General features: G+C 41.4%; 1 protein-coding gene across 1 annotated transcript in view; it reads right to left on the reverse strand.

Annotated features, from left to right (window-relative positions):
- Positions 1-1,734: 1,734 nt before the first annotated feature.
- The window catches only part of LOC127425009 (visinin-like protein 1), a 39,840-nt gene continuing 23,405 nt past the window's right edge, over positions 1,735-18,169 (reverse strand). The window contains exons 2-4 of the mRNA XM_051670583.1: positions 6,523-6,698; positions 5,982-6,197; positions 1,735-5,501 (exon numbers count right to left, since the gene is read on the reverse strand). Of these exons, the coding sequence (XP_051526543.1) occupies positions 5,304-5,501; positions 5,982-6,197; positions 6,523-6,684 (576 nt within the window). The 5' untranslated portion in view covers positions 6,685-6,698 and the 3' untranslated portion in view covers positions 1,735-5,303. The remainder of the gene's footprint in view (positions 5,502-5,981; positions 6,198-6,522; positions 6,699-18,169) is intronic.

Consider the following 18,169-nt stretch of genomic DNA (forward strand, 5'->3'; position numbering starts at 1 on the left):
TTTGCGTGTATCAATTTGTTGTGAAATTGAATGTGAATGTGTGTGTCCCTGAAGGAAGGTCTACTTTATACAATTCCCTCATCATCACACCACAACATGTGTTAGCTACAGCCCTGTTACCATGACAACAGCATTTATCATGACATCACCTCCCCAGAGTGACTCATGCTACGAAGGTCTGCATAGAAAGTGAAATGTTTGTGTGTGTGAGAGAGAGACATAGTGAGAGAGAGACAGAGTGATTGATGAGAGTTTGTCTGAAAACATTCCCTAATCAGTAAGAATGAAAAACAACACACAATCTGTGATGATTCAGTGGACATCCACATATTTAATTCTCTATGTAACAAAAATAATTACACGTCTTTGTTCAAGGAGCTTTACGATATTGAAAGAGTGAACAGAAACAAGACAGATAGAAATGCACTGCACATATACACAGTGTTGCATTCCACGACAGGACACAATTACTCTCTTTTCAGTATTGTGTTGAGGGACATAATCAGTAATTTCAAACATTTTACGCACATGATAATAATGAGGTCGTTTTTTGTATTCTAAATGTAAATCTGATCAAAATATCTTTTTTTATTATCTGGGTACAAATTCAGGTCATTGTTACATCTGAATATTCCAATTTTATGTCAGTAAAGTCTTTGGCACTAAAATTTGACCTTAGCAGTGGCATGTCTTATTTAATGGAGAATCACAACAGCTTGCACAAGGCCCTTGTTGTACTTCCCATAATCATTACCCATATCCATTACTGAGTTTATGTAATCTAATCTGTGACCATTAGATAGTTAAAGGGTCAATCTGAAAGATAACATGACACACATTGAATAACTGTGGAACAGCTATAAATTGTGGCAATAGAACTCCAGTTTTACTATTTATATTTAGTGACTTCAAAGGATCCCCAAGGTGTGTGAATGTGAAAATAAATCCCGCTCATATTTCACAAGATTATGAACCACTGTCTGTGCAGCTGTGACAACTGTGATAAAGATATGCGGCAAAAAATAACCACAGGATTAATATGATGAGAATGGCTATACCATTCACTATTTAAAATAGCTATTTCTACATAAAGCTAAAAGATGTATAACTAAAACTAATCATTGTTGTTGTATATGTAGCTCGATGTTTTATTAAAGGGATAGTTCACCCAAAAATGAAAATTCTCTCATCATTTACTCACCCTAATGCCATCCCAGATGTGCATGACTTCCTTTCTTCAGCAGAACACAAATGAAGATTTTTAGAAGAATATCTCTGCTCTGTAGGTCCTTACAATGCAAATGAATGGTGGCCAGAAATTTGAAGCTCCAAAAAGCACATAAAGGAAACATAAAAGTAATCTGTAAGACTCCAGTAGATTAATTAATGTCCTCTTAAGCAATATTATAGGTGTGTGAGAAAAAGATAAATATTTAAGTCATTTTTTACTATTAAGCTCCACTTTCACATTCTTCTTCTTTTGTTTTTGGCGATTCACATTCTTTGTGCATATCGCCACCTACTGGGCAGGGAGGAGAATTTATAGGATAAAAAGGGCTAAATATTGATCTGTTTCTCACCCACACCTATCATAACACTTCTGAAGACATGGATTTAACCACTGGAATCATATGGATTGCTTTTATGCTGCCTTTATGTGCTTTTTGGAGCTTCAAAGTTCTGATCACCATTCACTTGCATTTATGGACCAACAGAGCTGAGATATTTTACTAAAAATCTTTGTTTGTGTAGAATGAAAGAAAATGCAGGAGAAAGAAAGTCATACTCATCTGAGATGGCATGAGGGTGAGTAAATAAAGAGATCATTTTCATTTTTGGTTGAACTATCCCTTTAAAATCCTTCTCATTGCATTCTTGTGGTATATTGTGAAACTGAGTGAAAGTGGCAATTCTATTTAAGTTAAACTGATGAAAGTAGATGGGTGTTTAATTAAAATCCTTCACCACAGGGAGGCAGTCTAAAACTAAAGCTGTACTGCCTCTACTTCGTGCAACAGTATTTTCATGTTATTAAGTATTACGGCATAGTAACATTGACAATTAGTACACATTCTGCGTCCGGTTTACATTTGTGTCCACTTATATTTCAAGAGAAAGGAAAGGTACATGTACATGTCCAATCAACACTGACAATATACAGCTTGTAAAACAGAAGTGGTCAGAAAAGAGATTAAATAATCAAGACTGAACTAAACTAAAGCTACAGTTTACCTGCCACACCAGTTAACAACAAACACAACGGTGTAATACTCCTAGCACTGGCGTGAAGATCATAAGAAAATATTAATACAAAGGTGGAGGCATTTGTGTTTTACATGAACTCACTCACTCACACACTAAAGCTTTCACACCATATTACAGTGAAGAAAATGTATACATAAGTTTCCCTCCTCCACACCTAGACAGAAAAACCCACATACAATACGTACAGTATAGGTTTCGTTTTAGCACACAAGTCATTGATTGCAGCAGTGTCAGATTATGAAAGCAGTTCTAAGGTAGAGAAACATTTACATGTACATACCAAGCATGTGTATAGGCATATGTACAAAATGTCATCATGTACACATATTGTTCATTCTCTATCTAATAAACGATACTATGGTATTCACTTCCTGGTATAACGTGATACGATAAATCGCTCTGTCTACTCACCCATGGCATCTCGGTTTTAAAATAACACAGTTGGAAAACAGGCATACTTTGTGATGATATTGTCATGCTTTAACTTTCCATGTCTCTAACAGATTATGGCAATGCATTTAAACTCAATTGATGTGACAATACCAATTGCTGGACTGGCTTATTTTAGCAGTCATGATGTGTTTGTACATGTTAGTTGGGGAAGAGTGTTGTATTGTATATGAAATCATGATTAAAACTTTTATTTCTCTCTGTACCTACCTCTATACTGCTATTCCTTAGCCAAACCATTCCTGAGCCAATATTATCAAACCACACTGGCATACATTCAGACAAGGGTCAACTATATTATGAAGGCAGATTTTTACCAAAAGGTTTAAGTGTTCTTAGGACAAAGGTATTTTTTAATGAAAGTCAAGTTGGGGCATGTTTATCGGGGCAAATTGTCACACAACCTGTGTTTTAAATCAGTGGTTCTCAAACTTTTTCACTCCAAGGCCCCCCATTGTCAGAGAAAATATATGAAGGTCCCCCATGTAGGCTATTCGATATTTATATTATAAGATATTTCCTTAAAACTTGTCTAGAACTGTATATTCTTCATAAAAAGCAAGCTGTTAAAGGGAGTTATAAAATTGTTTTCATTTTCAGTAAGTTGAATTATAATAGTTATATACAAATTATAATATCCTATCATATTTTAAATAATATTAAGAGATCTTGAGGCCCCCCTGGAAGTGTGCTGACGCCTCCTAGTGGGTCCCGATCCCCTGGTTGACCACTTTTTTAAATGACATAAATGTATGCAGTTTATTATATAGAATATTTGTTGGCCAAAACAACGTTTTGATATTTTGTATTTGTTACCTTTTACATTTTTCATTGTTTCATGAATCATTTTGTGCCCCATAATTGTTTTGCTTTTTTCAAATTGAGCTGAAAAGCTTATAATGGGCTGCTTAATGCAGGCATAGATTTAAAGAGAGGTGTAGGTTTTGTTTTGGTGGTTGTGACGGGGGTTGACAGGGGAACACTATTGATGCATGTTGTCACAACAGGTGAGTGTGTGTTCATTTAACTGTATATTTTTATTTTTCCCTGGGCAATAACGGTGGAAATGTTCAACAGCCTTTGTGTAGCCAAGACTTTAAAGGAATATTCCAGGTTCAATTCAAGCATTTGTGGCATAATGTTGATTACCTCAAAAAATTATTTTGAGTTGTCCATCCTTTTCTTAAAAAAGAAGCAAAAATCAAGGTTCCAGTGAGGCACTTACAATAGAAGTGAATGGGGCCAATTTTGGGAGGGTTTAAAGGCAGAAATGTGAAGCTAATAATTTTTATAAAAACACTTGCATTAACTCTTCTGTTAAAACTCATGTATTATTTGAGCTGTAGTTGTTTTAATAATCATTTTTACAGTCATTTTAGGGTTTGTTGACATTGTCATGGCAACAAAGTTGTATAATTGGATACAACTTTACACAGAGAAGGTTAATAAGTGATTTTATCACACTAAAATCATGTTTACATGCATACTGTTTACATTTTGTGGCTATACTTTTGAAACAGTGAGTATTTGTATGTTTACGGATTGGCCCCATTCACTTCCATTGTAAGTGCCTCACTGGAACCCACATTTTTGCTCTATTTAAAGAAAAGGATGGACAAGTCAAAATAATTTTTTGTGGTAATCAACATTATGCCCCAAATGCTGTCGATTGATCTTAACTTGTTTTGAACCTGGAATATATTTTTTAAGGTATGCGGCTATAAATTGACCTTCAAAAATAAACCCACCCTGAGAAATATTCACTGGAGTAAAAAGTGTGACAACTTGCCCTGGTCTCTTCTACATGTTAATTACTATGTAGAATTCAATTTACCTATACAATGAGTAGGCCTAAAAATAATGCCTAAAATCCTTTGCCTTTTGTATGACCAAATTAGAGCACAGAATGGGATGCTGGTGTGCTGGTGTTCCCAACATGCTTCTTAACCAGCTTAACCAGCAAAACGTCCTTGGTCAACCTGTTTTACTGAAAGTTCATACTGACTGACCAGCATTTTTGTCCAACACCAAATGAGCTCTAATAAGCAAGTCTGAACCAACATGGAAATTCATGCTGGTGTTAGCTGGTCTTTCAGCAGGGGAGAGCTAAAATTCAGAGTGTTGGATTAATTTAGTGTATCTGTAAACAACCTTGAATTAAAAACGTCACTGTTCTGAATAATTGAGAAATGATGGTGGAAATCCTAAAAGAGGAATAGATGCCTGCCTGTTGGTGACATTGCAGAATATTTCAAAGCTGGACTGAGAGGACAATGCGCTTTTATTTTAGGTGTAAAATGTCCTGTAGGATTCCCTCTTTCAAACTTTCTGACTTTTTAACTTGAAGCTCTCTAGAACTGGACTGCAGCCAGAATGGCATAACAAGTGGAACTGTTTGCCAAATGACAGAGGACAAAAATCTTTTGCAGTTAATGTCTTGCTCGACTTACTTCCACTAATTATTCTAAATTCCTTTAGTTATTTTGCCATCTCTATCCTACCCTTCAAGCCCATGTTCCCCAAATTCATGGATTCTATCTTATATTAAATTTTATGTACATTTCTTTCATCAACAATTACTTCCTTCCTTACTTCTGCATATCACACTGCAGTAAAAGCACAATGGAGGGGTCACTCTTGGCTGCCTCTTTGAACTCCTCCAGAGTGATCTCATCGTTGTGGTCCTTGTCCATCTTGCTGAAGATTTTGTCCACGCGCTGCTGTGGGGTCAGCCCGTCCTCGTTCATGCGCATCATGATCACCGTGCCAACCATTTTGTAGATTGCCTGGAGTTCCCAAAAGGATGGGTTGGACACAGAGCAAGAGAAATAGACAGAACAAGGGAGAAAGAAACTTCAAAATTGGCTGACTCCTAAAACAAACACAAATTGAAGTATTTTTAAATATCAGCTTCTCTCATAGCATTCATGAATGTGCAACGGACATCAAAATGTTCATGAAAAATTACTTAAAATTTTGGGTTTCTCACCAATACCTATCCTTTGCCTTCAGAAAATTATGCACAAGTTGCATTGACTACTTTTATGATACTTTTGGGTCCTTTTTTAAGTGTTAAACCGAGTTGCTGCTATATTATTGCAATAAAATGCCGCAATATTCAGTAAAACTTCTCCTTTTGTATTCCACATAAGAAAGAAAGTCATATGGATTTGGAACAATATGAGCGTGAGGTAATGACGGCAGTTTTTTTTTCTTTTGGGGATAAACTGTTTCAGTAATCCCCCAAAAAATTCTGAATCCCTCACCTCAATGATCTCTAGCATCTCCATACGTGTGATCTTGCCATCTCCGTCCAGGTCGTACATGTTGAAGGCCCAGTTGAGTTTCTGCTCAAAACTTCCCCTAGAAGTGATGGACAGGGCACAGATGAACTCCCTGAAGTCAATTGTACCATCGCCATTCTTGTCAAATGTTCGGAAGGCATGTTGGGCGAATTTGGAAGCGTCGCCATAAGGAAAAAACTAAAAGACACAAAATAGTCTCAGTAAACCGCAACTTTTTGAATGGCTGGTTTATTGGTGACCCTACTGCAAACTAAAAGAAGTCTTATGGGTCGTTCAAACAGATCACATTCTTGCATTAAAAGCTGGGTGCATCGCAACAAAAGGAACAGAATTCAGGTATCTTGTTTTTAAAAACTGAAATTCTTTTAACTTCACAGGGCGTCTTACATTGGAAAACTATTATTTTTCACTTTCTTTCATACAATCTAGGGTCCTGTTACTCTAGGGTTTCTGATATCTATCAGAAAATTAAGTACTTGTAATGTGTATAGACAGCCCTCACCTTTACATAGAGTTGCTGGAACTCTTCCAGATTGAGGATGCCAGTTGGGCAGTCCTTCAGGAATCCCTTATACCACTGCTTCAGCTCAGCCTCATTGAACTCTGTGCTCTTGGTCAGGTCATCCAGGACCTCAGGAGCCAGTTTGCTGTTGTGTTTTCCCATCTTTCTATGCCTCTCTGTTGACAAAGTGGGCAGTCAAAGACCCATAAAGAAATCCATGCAAGCTTTATACATTGGCAGCAGCAATCAAAAACAGTAAAAGTTTTAGGCACACAAGATTTTTGTTTTCTGTAAAGCTGCTTTGAAACGATGTGTGTTGTGAAAGGTGCTATACAAATAAAAATGACTTGACAAAATGTTTCACAAAAACATCTGTCTTAAGATGGTTATTTATATCTTCAGATTTAGTGTGTCAAAAGGAACTATACATTTTAGACTCCCAAACATTCCTTTTGCAAATAGAACAGAATAGAAGAACAGGGAGCCCTGCAACAAATGTCATGGCCCCCACTGAACATCATGTCAGTCTGAGATTAAATAAAGAGACAGAAGCAATTGAGACAGTCTAAATAGAAGAACTGTGGTGAATTCTCCAAGAAGCTTGGAACGTCCTATCTGCCAACAACCAAGAAAAACTGTGTCCAGGTGTACTTAAGAGAACTGGTGCTGTTTGAAGGCAAAGGTGGTATTTATTTAGCTTTTTTTTAATGCTTACTGGACTTAATATGAAGTTAAGTGATAAATGAAAACAAATTATGGCATTATTTTTGAAGAAATCCTCACTATGCAACATTTTTCACAAGTGCCTAAAACGTTTGCACAGTACTGTACATGTTATGTGGATATTCAGGTTTCTTGACAAGACTATTGTACAGAAGTAATGTAATATGATGGGACTGTACAGCATCGCTCCATCACTGTGATTCAGGCAGCTGCATCTGCTCTTTAAAATGCGAACAGTACATTTGACTACGCCTCTACATGTCTGGACATAATCCAGATTATAACACTCTTCTCCATGATTTGCAGACTGATTACACTGAGAATATGGCGTCAGGAGGTCGAAATTTCTGCTGCTGAAATTGGTCTGTGCTTAGCGCAATTCCTATCACCACCCCTAGTGGCCGAAGCTGGAAGTGATGCAAGTAGGTATAGCTGCAGGCCGGAGACCTCCAAATGGGGGCAGAATCTCAGAAAGAGGGTGGGGTTACTCCAGAAAGGGGTGTGGTTACTCCAAATGTGGGTTTGGTTAAGGTTAAGGAAAGGGTTAGGTAAGGGGCTCACTATATCTTTACTGGCGGTTATATATCCTCCTCAGTTTTGGGGAGAAATACCCACTGGGTGGCGCCAAAAGCATGTTGTAGTTTTTGTTTTAAATGATGTAATACAGTCAACAGGAATGCATTAACCATGCACCCAAACCTAAACCCCAACCCTAAACCTAACTGTCAGTGGAGTAAAAATGTAATTTTAGAGTGAAAATGCAACCTCTAATTTCTGCTGCTCACCATTGTTTATGTGAACAGGATTACTACCTGGTTTCCATGGGGCCAGAACTCGTAAACACGTTTGAATTGATGCAAAAATGTCTGATGGGGGATGGCACTTGTCAGTAATTTGTCAGAATGGGGTCGATTTCAGGGTACATGTCAATTTCCAGAGTTGTGATTTTATTATCATTTGATGATTTACTGCTGCCACGATTGCAAGAAAATGTACACAAACCTATTTTTTATATAAAAATGTCGGCTGCTTTCCACAGGCAATAATAGTGCAATGATAATGGCGCCAAGCAAATAATCCTAAATTTTGTGAATAAAACCAAAGTCTTTCTAGCAAGTCAGTCCACTGGCGGTCATCTTTGGAACGCTCTCGGGATGCTATTTCCAGTCATTAAAGAGCAGCTCCTATCTACTTGAATGGGGAAACACAGCATCTCCTAAATGGTTGGTCAAGATTACGATCAAAGAACATATTTCAAATCAGCAGTAAAATCTGACAACAATGGAATCATAAATTGTGCTTCTTTACCTCAGATTACACTAATCAATTACCCAGATTTTATAGCTAATGCGCATGTGCTTTGTTGAGTTGACTGACAGGCGATATGTGTATCTAAATGTTGACAGGCTCTATTACCCGTAAGGCAGGACTTCCTTTCTACATCCGTTGACCATTGGCTGCCGTTGGGCGTTGCAATTTCTCCCATCATTTTAATAGAAGTGGCCCATCTCTGCTAAATAATCTCTGATAAAACACAATCTATAATGAGCCTAATTGATTGCCTAATTGTGCTAAAATAAGATAAACACATTTAGTCATTCAGCACAGTTAGCGCTTGGTTAAATAGGATTGCGGGTGGCTAGTGAAAAAGGCAGATTTTAGCGCTGAAGTAGCCTACCGCATGCAAAAGTGGCGCAATGTTTTAGTGAATACACCCCTCTGTCTTCTGTTAGAAGCTGCTGGTGGCTTTTCTTTTGGTGTTTTGCACATTTTCATGACATTATGGCATATAACTTATCAGTCTGTAGCAGAATCAAATCCAAATTGCCCTGGGCTTTGAAAATGGATATATTTGGGTACGTGAATGACAAATGAGGCGCTCTATTAATTACCAGAGTCATTATCTCCACTCTCGGATTATTAAAGTTCATTAAATATGTAAAAGGTCTAAATAGTTGACATGGGGCTCGTGATGATGTAATACAGCAGCAGCTCTGCAGAAGAACTCAACTGAGATGTTCTGAGACCCAGTCGCCCACGGCGCTATTTTCTCCCCCTGATGGAAGGTCGTTTAGTGGGATCATGATGACTAATCAGAGATGAGCATTAATCCATCTCTTTCTCTCTCTCTCTCTCTCTCTCTCTCTCTCTCTCTCTCTCACTTGCTCTATTTCACTCCCTTTTTTGGATTTCTGTGGTCTGGCAGAGCTCTGCTAATCTGGGCATCTTTCTGATAAGTTAACCATTAGACAGCGAGGTTTAATTAAAAATCTATGTGGTTAATGAACTGAAAGGGCTGGCAACAGTCACCCAAGAGTCACCACCTTGCACAGAGTCCAAGGGTAGTTCACCCAAAATAAAAATTCTGTCATCATTTTCTCACTCTTACATTGTTCCAAACATATATGAATTGTTTTCCTTTTTTCATGGAAAACAAAAAGGAGATATTAGGCAGAATTCACCTTTTTCAATTCCATGAAAGTGAATGGTGACTGAAATAAACACTCTCATTCTCATAACACTCAATCACCTTTATTGTTCCATGGCAGAAACAAAGTCATGTGGGTTTGGAAAGACATGATGGCGAGTAAATGACGAGAGAGTGCTAACCCTTTAACATGAGGTTACAACAGACTCCGAGCTTAAAGAATAGTTCACCTAAAAATGAAAATTCTCTCATCATATGCCATCCCAAATGCGTACGACTTTCTTCTGTTGAACACAAATGAAGATTTTTAGAAAGATATCCCAGCTCTGTTGGTCCATTCAAAAGTGAATGGTGACCAGAACTTTAAAGCTCCAAAAAGCACATAAAGGCAGCATAAAAGTAATCCATAAAACTCCAATGGTTAAATCCATGTCTTCAGAAGAGATATGATAGGTGTGGGTGAGAAACATATCAATATTTAAGTCCTTTTTTACTATAAATCTCCACTATGACCAGCACTCAAGTTCTTCTTATTCTGTTTTTTGCTGATTTACATTAATATTTGCACAACAGTCCAGTAGGTGGTGATATGCACGAAGAATGCGAATCACCAAAAAATAAAAGAAGAAGACCTCTCGTAAATGCACATAAGTGAGCTGGTAAAAAAGGACTTAAATATTGAACTTTCTCACCAACACCTATCATATTGTTTCTGAAGATATGGATTTAACCACTGGAGTGATATGGATTACTTTTATGCTGCCTTTATGTGATTTTTGGAGCTTCAAAGTTCTGGCCACCATTCACTTGTAATGGACCGACAGAGCTGAAATATTCTTTTAAAAATCTTTGTTTGTGTTCAGCAGAAGAAAGAAAGTCATACACATCTGGGATGGCATGAGGGTGAGTAAATAATGAGAGAATTTTCATTTTTGGGTGAACTATTCGTTAATTCATACGCACATGAATGTGGGAGAGCAAAAATGCAAAAAAATGCTCAGAAGTTTTGTCTTTCTCTGCATACTAAAGTTCAGGTTCGATGAACTCTGAACTGCAATTTCATAACGTGAAAAGACATTTGACTAATAGAGGATCTAAGATTACAGGTTGACCTCTTAGCTCAGTATAAAGAATATGAACATCAAAGCTGCATGGTTTGTGGTGTTGCAAGAAAGTAGAGTAGGTATATTTTAGATACATTTTGATTTTTTACATTTTATTATTTGTGATTTATTATTTATCAAAAACAGAAGCCTTGGAGTGTGACATCATATCCTGTTGCATTGTCCGAGGTAATTTTGCATGCTTACAGTCTAGAGTGACCGCACCACTATGACCGGGTTGATCTTTGTTAAATCATGACTGTTCAAAGAGCCAGTGTACAAGAGGAAACAAAATCTGTCAATCATTACTTCAGAAACATTTTTGAGCCTGCAGAAGAAATGAAAAAGGATTCAATTTGGAAAGCAACATTGTTGGAGAGAGTTATGAAGGTTAATATACACACTTATATTGCTTTGGAACTTGTACAGGGAAATGTAATAGCAAGAAGTTGAACATGCTGTAGAAGAGAGGAACTCTATTCCACTGGCAGTTAGTTTCCTGCTTTAGTGCCCCTCTGTTTTTTATACCGTTTACAAGCCTACAATTCAACTAGAATTCTACATTTTCTACTGTAAATGTGAATGGTTCTTGCCACAGAGTGTTATGGCTGGTTGCCAGGGCATTGTCATTCAGTTGCTAAGGTTTCTGAGTGGTTGTTTGTGCATTGGTCCGTGGTTGCTATGTTGGTCTGGCTTGTTGCTAGGGTGTTCTGGCTGGTTGCTAGGTGGTTCATCAGTCTGATAGCAGTCTGACTGCCAAAAGCAATAACACACCTCTCCTCAACAAGCCACACAATTGAGGTATCATTCATGTCCATGGCACAAATGGTGCAGGACGATGTGCTAAAATGTCAAACCCCTCGCTCGGATGGATGGATGCCTTAGTGAGCATCACAAATTAAGACCAACAGATTCAAACTTATGGAATATGACACCATTTTCTGTTCTGAAAGCAAGTTTTCTTCAAGTAGTATGAGAATTCCTTTCATTCAACGACTGCCTTCATATCTCACAATGAGGCCATCAAGGTACAGTGAAGCTCAAAGTATACTTAATTTTTGGCACGAACGCTTTAGACTCTGTGTACATACTTCATTTGACTGTACGTGCATACACAGACAGTTGGCGCATGTGCGCTACAACTGCTTTGAGATACTGGACTACTTCTCTTAAAGAGTTTAGTCCAATAGAGATGTTTTTTTATTCCTTCAGACGCCTGACCTCCTCACAGACGCGCACATCCACTATTGTTGTTTCCACATTTTAGCGGCGAATACATCTTCTTCTAACACTTCTTCGTGACAGCAACGGCTCAATTGTGAGTGTATACACCTAGTGGACCCACTAATTAGGGCAATTATTCCAGGCGCATTCGCATACTGCACGTTCAGAGTATGCATGGTTAGATGTCCTGAACGCAGACACCTATCATTCGTGTCTAACCAAGGTTCCCTATCTGTCACTCACTCGACGTTGTGTCGATGTAGTGACACTAGGGGTCACTCTTGGGAGCCCGAGACACCTCTGGTCTTTGATAAAATGCCAATGAAAATTGGCGAGTGGTATTTGCATGCCACTCCCCCGGACATACGGGTATAAAAGGAGCTGGTATGCAACCACTCATTCAGATTTTCTCTTCGGAGCCGAACGGTCATGCTCATTGAGCTGAATTCTACTGTTCATTCACCTCTGCTAGATCTGACGGTGCATTTCAGCGGCTTCTCCCTCCTCTGCACTGGTGCACTGCAGAGAACGCCCCTGGGCGCTTCGGCAGAAAAACAAGAGAGTATATTTTCTGAAAGAGCTATTCCTCCTCTAAAAGAGTATATATTTCTCTAAAAGAGCGGCACACACAGAACATCTTTTTAAAGACGCGTCTTTTTAAAGATGCCTTTCTGATTGTGTGTTATTTCTCGTTGCAGTCATTATCTCTCAACTTCGGATGGTCATGATCGCTGTCTTTCGTGTCTGGGCGCGACCCGCACGGAGGCAGCGTTTGTGGATGGTTCATGTTCTCACTGCGAGAACATGACCATGGCAACGTTGCGGTCGCGGCTTGCTTTCAAGCCACCCCAGCGGCTCCCCGCCTCGGTCCTTCTACCTACGGGTATGAGGCCAGCACGGCTAGCACTGGGGGCAATTTGGGGAACCCAATGGGATCGTCTCTGCCGGGTATCCCCCCGCAGACCTCCCATTCCCCAGCACGCTCGTCTGCCCCAATCGGGCTTCCGGATGAGTTCGTCGGCTCATCTCACGGCGAGTCTGGCTTCTTGTTCGGGGCCCGCGAAGATGATGAGCTCTCGAGCGCAGCATCGGAGAGTGGGCTTGTCCAGTCGGACGCAGAAGCCTCAGCTGGGCTTCCCCCTTCGGGGACTATTGCCCAGTCACAAGCCAATGCCAAAATGACGGACATGTTTTCCCGGGCGGCCGCGAGCATCGGCAGAATGGAACCCTCTGCTCTCCCCTGAACCCTCGCGGCTTGATGATTGGTTCCTGGGCTCGCGGTGCCACTCAAAGCAGCCACGCCCCGCTCCAGTGCCATTCTTCCCGGAAGTGCACAAGGAGCTGACGAAGTCTTGGGAGGCACCTTTTACTGCCCGGCCCCGATTCCGCAGTTCCCTCGCTCTCACTACCCTCGATGGCGGGGCGGCCAGGGGCTATACGGCGATTCTCCCGGTGGATAAGGCGCTCGCGGTGCACCTATGCCCGCAGAGCGCCGCCACCTGGCGCGGACGCCCTAAGCTCCCGTCCAAGCCCTGTAGGCTCACGTCATCCCTGACGGCTAAAGCCTACAGCGCTGCTGGACAAGCCGCCTCTGTCCTGCACGCCATGGCTCTTCTGCAGCTCCACCAAGCCAAGGCGTTGAAAGAACTGCACGAGGGTAGTTTCACCCCAGATTTGATGAAGGAACTGCGCTTGGCGACCAACCTTGCTCTCCGAGCGACAAAGGTCACGGCGCGGTCTCTCGGGCGGACGATGGCCACACTAGTGGTCCAGGAGTGCCACCTTTGGCTCAACCTGGTCGAGATGGGCGAGGCCGACAAGACACGGTTCCTTGCTGCCCCAATTTCCCAGGCGGGCCTATTCGGTGACACCGTCGAGGACTTTGCCCAGCAGTTCTCGGCGGTGAAGCAGCAGACGGAGGCAATCCGGCACATCCTGCCCCGGCGCGGCTCAAGATCCCACACCCCATCTGCTCGTCGCCAAGGGCGTCCCCCTGCGGTGACTGCACCGGCTCCGCCGCAGCCCGCCCCTTCGACCCGGCCCCGGCGTGGAGCCCACTGCAGGAAGCAGACGCCACCCGTCTCACAGCCGGCACCAAAGAACCCACTCAAAGCGCCCCTGAGACGGGCGACTCAGGGACGAAGGAACCCACTCACTTGGAGCTGGTAAAAAGACCACTCCATCCCCCGGTGGAGGGCCGGGCGGAAAATCTTTTGTTGCCTTTTTGTTTGACTTCGCCGCATGCCCAAGTGGCTGCGGTACCCAACAGTTCAGCAAAAGAGCAGCTTCCTTCCTCCCTGGGTCACATACCGTCACCACGGTACCGTCCATGGGTTTTTTCTTGCAGGATTGGTGCTCCAGCAGTGGCCTTTCCGCTCCTGAGCGCCCAGCTGTGGCACACAGCCGCCCCCGATGTGGCAGTCTCCAGGGGTTACGAGGACAGGCCTCTTCCTCTCCCATGCCAGGCTGTTCCGGGGGTGGTTGCAAGGAGCCAGATAAGTGCTTCGATGTCCCTAGACTCAGCACGGCCACGACGTGGGGTGGCACCTTGAGCTCCGCCCCGCCGCGAGGCCCCACCTGCCGGAACGTCCAACGATGTTGTCCCCTTGGTCCCCCTTGCGCGGAACTTGGACGCATGACTCGCGCTTTCCAATCCGTCACGATGGCTGATCCGGACCAGGACTTTGATCCAGACCAGCCAGGCGCCCGCCCAGGTTCAGCGGTATTCACTTCACCTTGGTCAAGAGCGAAAACGCTACCACCTTGCGTGTGGAGATCGCTACCCTCCTACGGGAGGTTACGTGTCAACCTGGTGTGCTGGCTATGAGGCACACAGTAGTCTGCCCACCACACACTGCCAGTTCACGTAACATAGTTCAGCCAATTGTGGCGTTTCGTATAGGGACCCCTAGTGTCACTACATCGACACAACGTCGAGTGAGTGACAGATAGGGAATGTCATGGTTACTTGTGTAACCTCCATTCCCTGATGGAGGGAACGAGACATTGTGTCCCTCCTGCCACAACGCTGAACTACCCGCTGAAATGGCCGGACCTTATATCGGCTCCTCAGCATAAAACCTGAATGAGTGGTTGCATACCAGCTCCTTTTATACCCGTATGTCCGGGGAAGTGGCATGCAAATACCACTCGCCAATTTTCAGTGGCCTTTTATCAAAGACCAGAGGTGTCTCGGGCTCCCAAGAGTGACCCCTAGTGTCACTACATAGACGCAATGTCTCGTTCCCTCCATCAGGGAACGGAGGTTACACAAGTAACCATCTTTGGGCTTAAGTGAAATGTAGAGAGTGGAGGTAAAGACCTCCTAGAGATGAAGATCAATAAATGGATGTATGTGGAGACTATGAGGTCAGGATGGAGGTGAGGAAAGTGTTAAAGAGAGAGATCAAGGATGGAGGAGGCTTTTATAGGGGAAAGCTCTAAATGAGGCAGAGGCCAGCTGTATTTGGTGTCTAAGTTGAAGGTTGGCGGCCACACACCGATAAAGCAGCCCCATACTGAGCCTCAGACAGAGCCAAATTGAATTGCCATCACGAAAGCAAGTGTTGCAGTTTCCAAAAGCACCTCAGATAAGGAAATACAGGTAGACAGATGAAAACTTTTCATCTTCTGATTGGCTTGGGTTCAAAAATAATGGATTTAATTGGGTCTGCAGAGTGTTTTCCCAGTTGTTTGCTGTGGAATATAATCTCTCCTGAGGTTTTGGTCAATGAGTCAGTTCCCGCTCCATTTCCCACCAGAGAGGACGCTACTGCTTATCAACAAATGGTTGCTTTTTTGTGGCTCCTGTAGGATAATGACAGCTGCTAGGCGATTAGCGGTACCGAGGAAAGAAATGCGGGAGACATTGTAAAGGTGTTGCTGTCACTATGCAATTTCCCTTTTTGAGTTTGAGTTTTGAGTCGCTTGAACCACATGCAACTGCCACAGAGAATGAAAAAAGGCACTTTTAAAAGGCAGTCAGGCAGAAATTAACTTTAATTAAACAGATATTTGTTTGCTCTGATAGCTGTTTAATAGTTTCTTTTTATCTGCTATTTTTAAGCCATCAAACACTCTGAGTTCTCTTCAGAAAAATCAACATAGTTCATCTTAAGTATGTCAAATCAAATGCCCATATATGTACTGTATATACTGTAGATTTAAAGTCAACATGAAGATTAAGAAAAAAAAGTAGACCTGATTTTATCCATCAGGAATTGATTGGAAAGTGAAAAGTGGCTGTTCCATTCCAGAATGGAGCCATGAATGGAACCAGAGTGCAAGTTTGTAAAAAGGATTGTGATGATTGTGAAAAGGATAAAAATGTTGTCCCAGAAATCATACCATACCATATTTATCAGATCCTCTACCTAGGAATCAAGATGTTGACCAGGACGTAAAGGCTGAAGTTCAAGTTCACCCTCAAAAGCATCACAACATATTCCAATGTAATACTTCACTTTCAATTATATTATTATTTGCTATTATCCCTAACCTTAATTGTTATTAAATTACTGCATTAAATATTGGTAAGATATTAGACAGGCTGCATTACCTACAACAAGCCATGTCTAAATAGCTATTTTTGCTTTTAGTAAATATTAATCAACAGCCTGCATGGTCTAGGGGATGTCAGCGGAAAATAAAATTAATTTCAAAAGCAGAGCAAGTTATTAAACTCTGAAGAAACTTAAGTAGACAAATATTGTTTTCTTTGGAACAATGTGCATTGATGAATCATGGTACAAAAAGCCCAGGAATTAAGGTTTCCTGTATTAAGGAAGTAAATAGGGTCCGTTTTTATTTCATTTTGACTTTAAAGAACAGTCAGAGGAATCCTTGTTGCACATAATTCTCATTTATAATCTTTCTGTTTTTTTTGTTGTTTTTTTTATACAGCAAGTCTAACTGCTACATCTCTTACAGACTTTATTCACCCCAGTGACCCTCTGTGCTGAGCACTCTTTCAAGATTGAGACATAGAAATGGCAGAAGGAATTGAGAGATTAAAGAAAAGTTGTTATATTTGTGTTTCAGAAACACAAAGAAACACATACAACCTGTTATATCACAATGGAAATGGCATCCCTTTTGAAAATACTGGCATTGCTGGTCACCAGAATATGTTATGGTTGATGGTATGCTGATCTCCAGCATGGGATCCTGGGTGCTGGTTAGTTTCATGTAGCCAGACCTTTGACTAAAACAGCAAAGGTCTGGACCATATAGCAACTTAGATTGGCCAAGAACCGCCCACTCAGACAGGAAAAACTATCTAACTTACATGTAAAGCGATCAAACACAGTCGGTTTTGCCATTACTTGTAGTTTAGGGGCAGGGTGGAGATATACGATACCATAGTAAAAGATCGACTTTGGGAAGGAAATCATTTATATAATGGCACAGCACCTAGAGCGACTGCACAGAAAACACACGGAAAAATAGCAGAAAATGTGTAGTGAGACAAAACTAAGTAAACAAAGCAGAATATACAACTCCGCTCGTGAATTTCCGATTTACTTTCTGCAATGTGCCTCAAACGAATCTCTGAATATCTTTAAAATATTTGTTGTCACTAACCAGGCAAACTTGGGCAAATCTGGCAAATCTGGTGCTTATGTTGTCCTCAAAAGCGCTCATTGTATCAACGCAGAACATTGTGAACACCACTCTGTTTCCTGGCAGTCTGATAAAAAGTCCTGGGTGCTTCTACTCACAGAAGTTCCATCAAAACATCTAATCAGATTAGGACTGATTAACTTCAGAAAGTGTTTTCCAGTTTTGTGTTCTATGTGCATCAGATGTTAGAATGCGGACTGTGGGCGGTCCATGGGCGTGCCGTCTGAGGCTGAGTCTCGGTACTGGCTGACCAGCATAAGCTGTGTTTTGCATGCTGGTGTATTTGTTAATCAAAATGGGATGCTGGTGTGCTGGTTGACTAGCATATTTTGTGTTTTCCATGCTGGTGTACTGGTTAACCATCACAACATGCTGGTGTGTTTGTTGACCAACAAATGTTGCATTTTGCAAGCTGGTTTGATGGTTGGCCAACATAAATTGTGTTTTGCATGCTTTTGTACTGGTTGACCATCACAGAATGCTGGTTGACCAGCATATATTGTGTTTTGCACGCTGGTGTACTGGTTAACCAACATGGGATGCTGGT

This window comes from Myxocyprinus asiaticus, chromosome 34 (genome assembly GCF_019703515.2).
Source record: "Myxocyprinus asiaticus isolate MX2 ecotype Aquarium Trade chromosome 34, UBuf_Myxa_2, whole genome shotgun sequence".
In the NCBI taxonomy this organism is placed as follows: Eukaryota; Metazoa; Chordata; class Actinopteri; order Cypriniformes; family Catostomidae; genus Myxocyprinus; species Myxocyprinus asiaticus.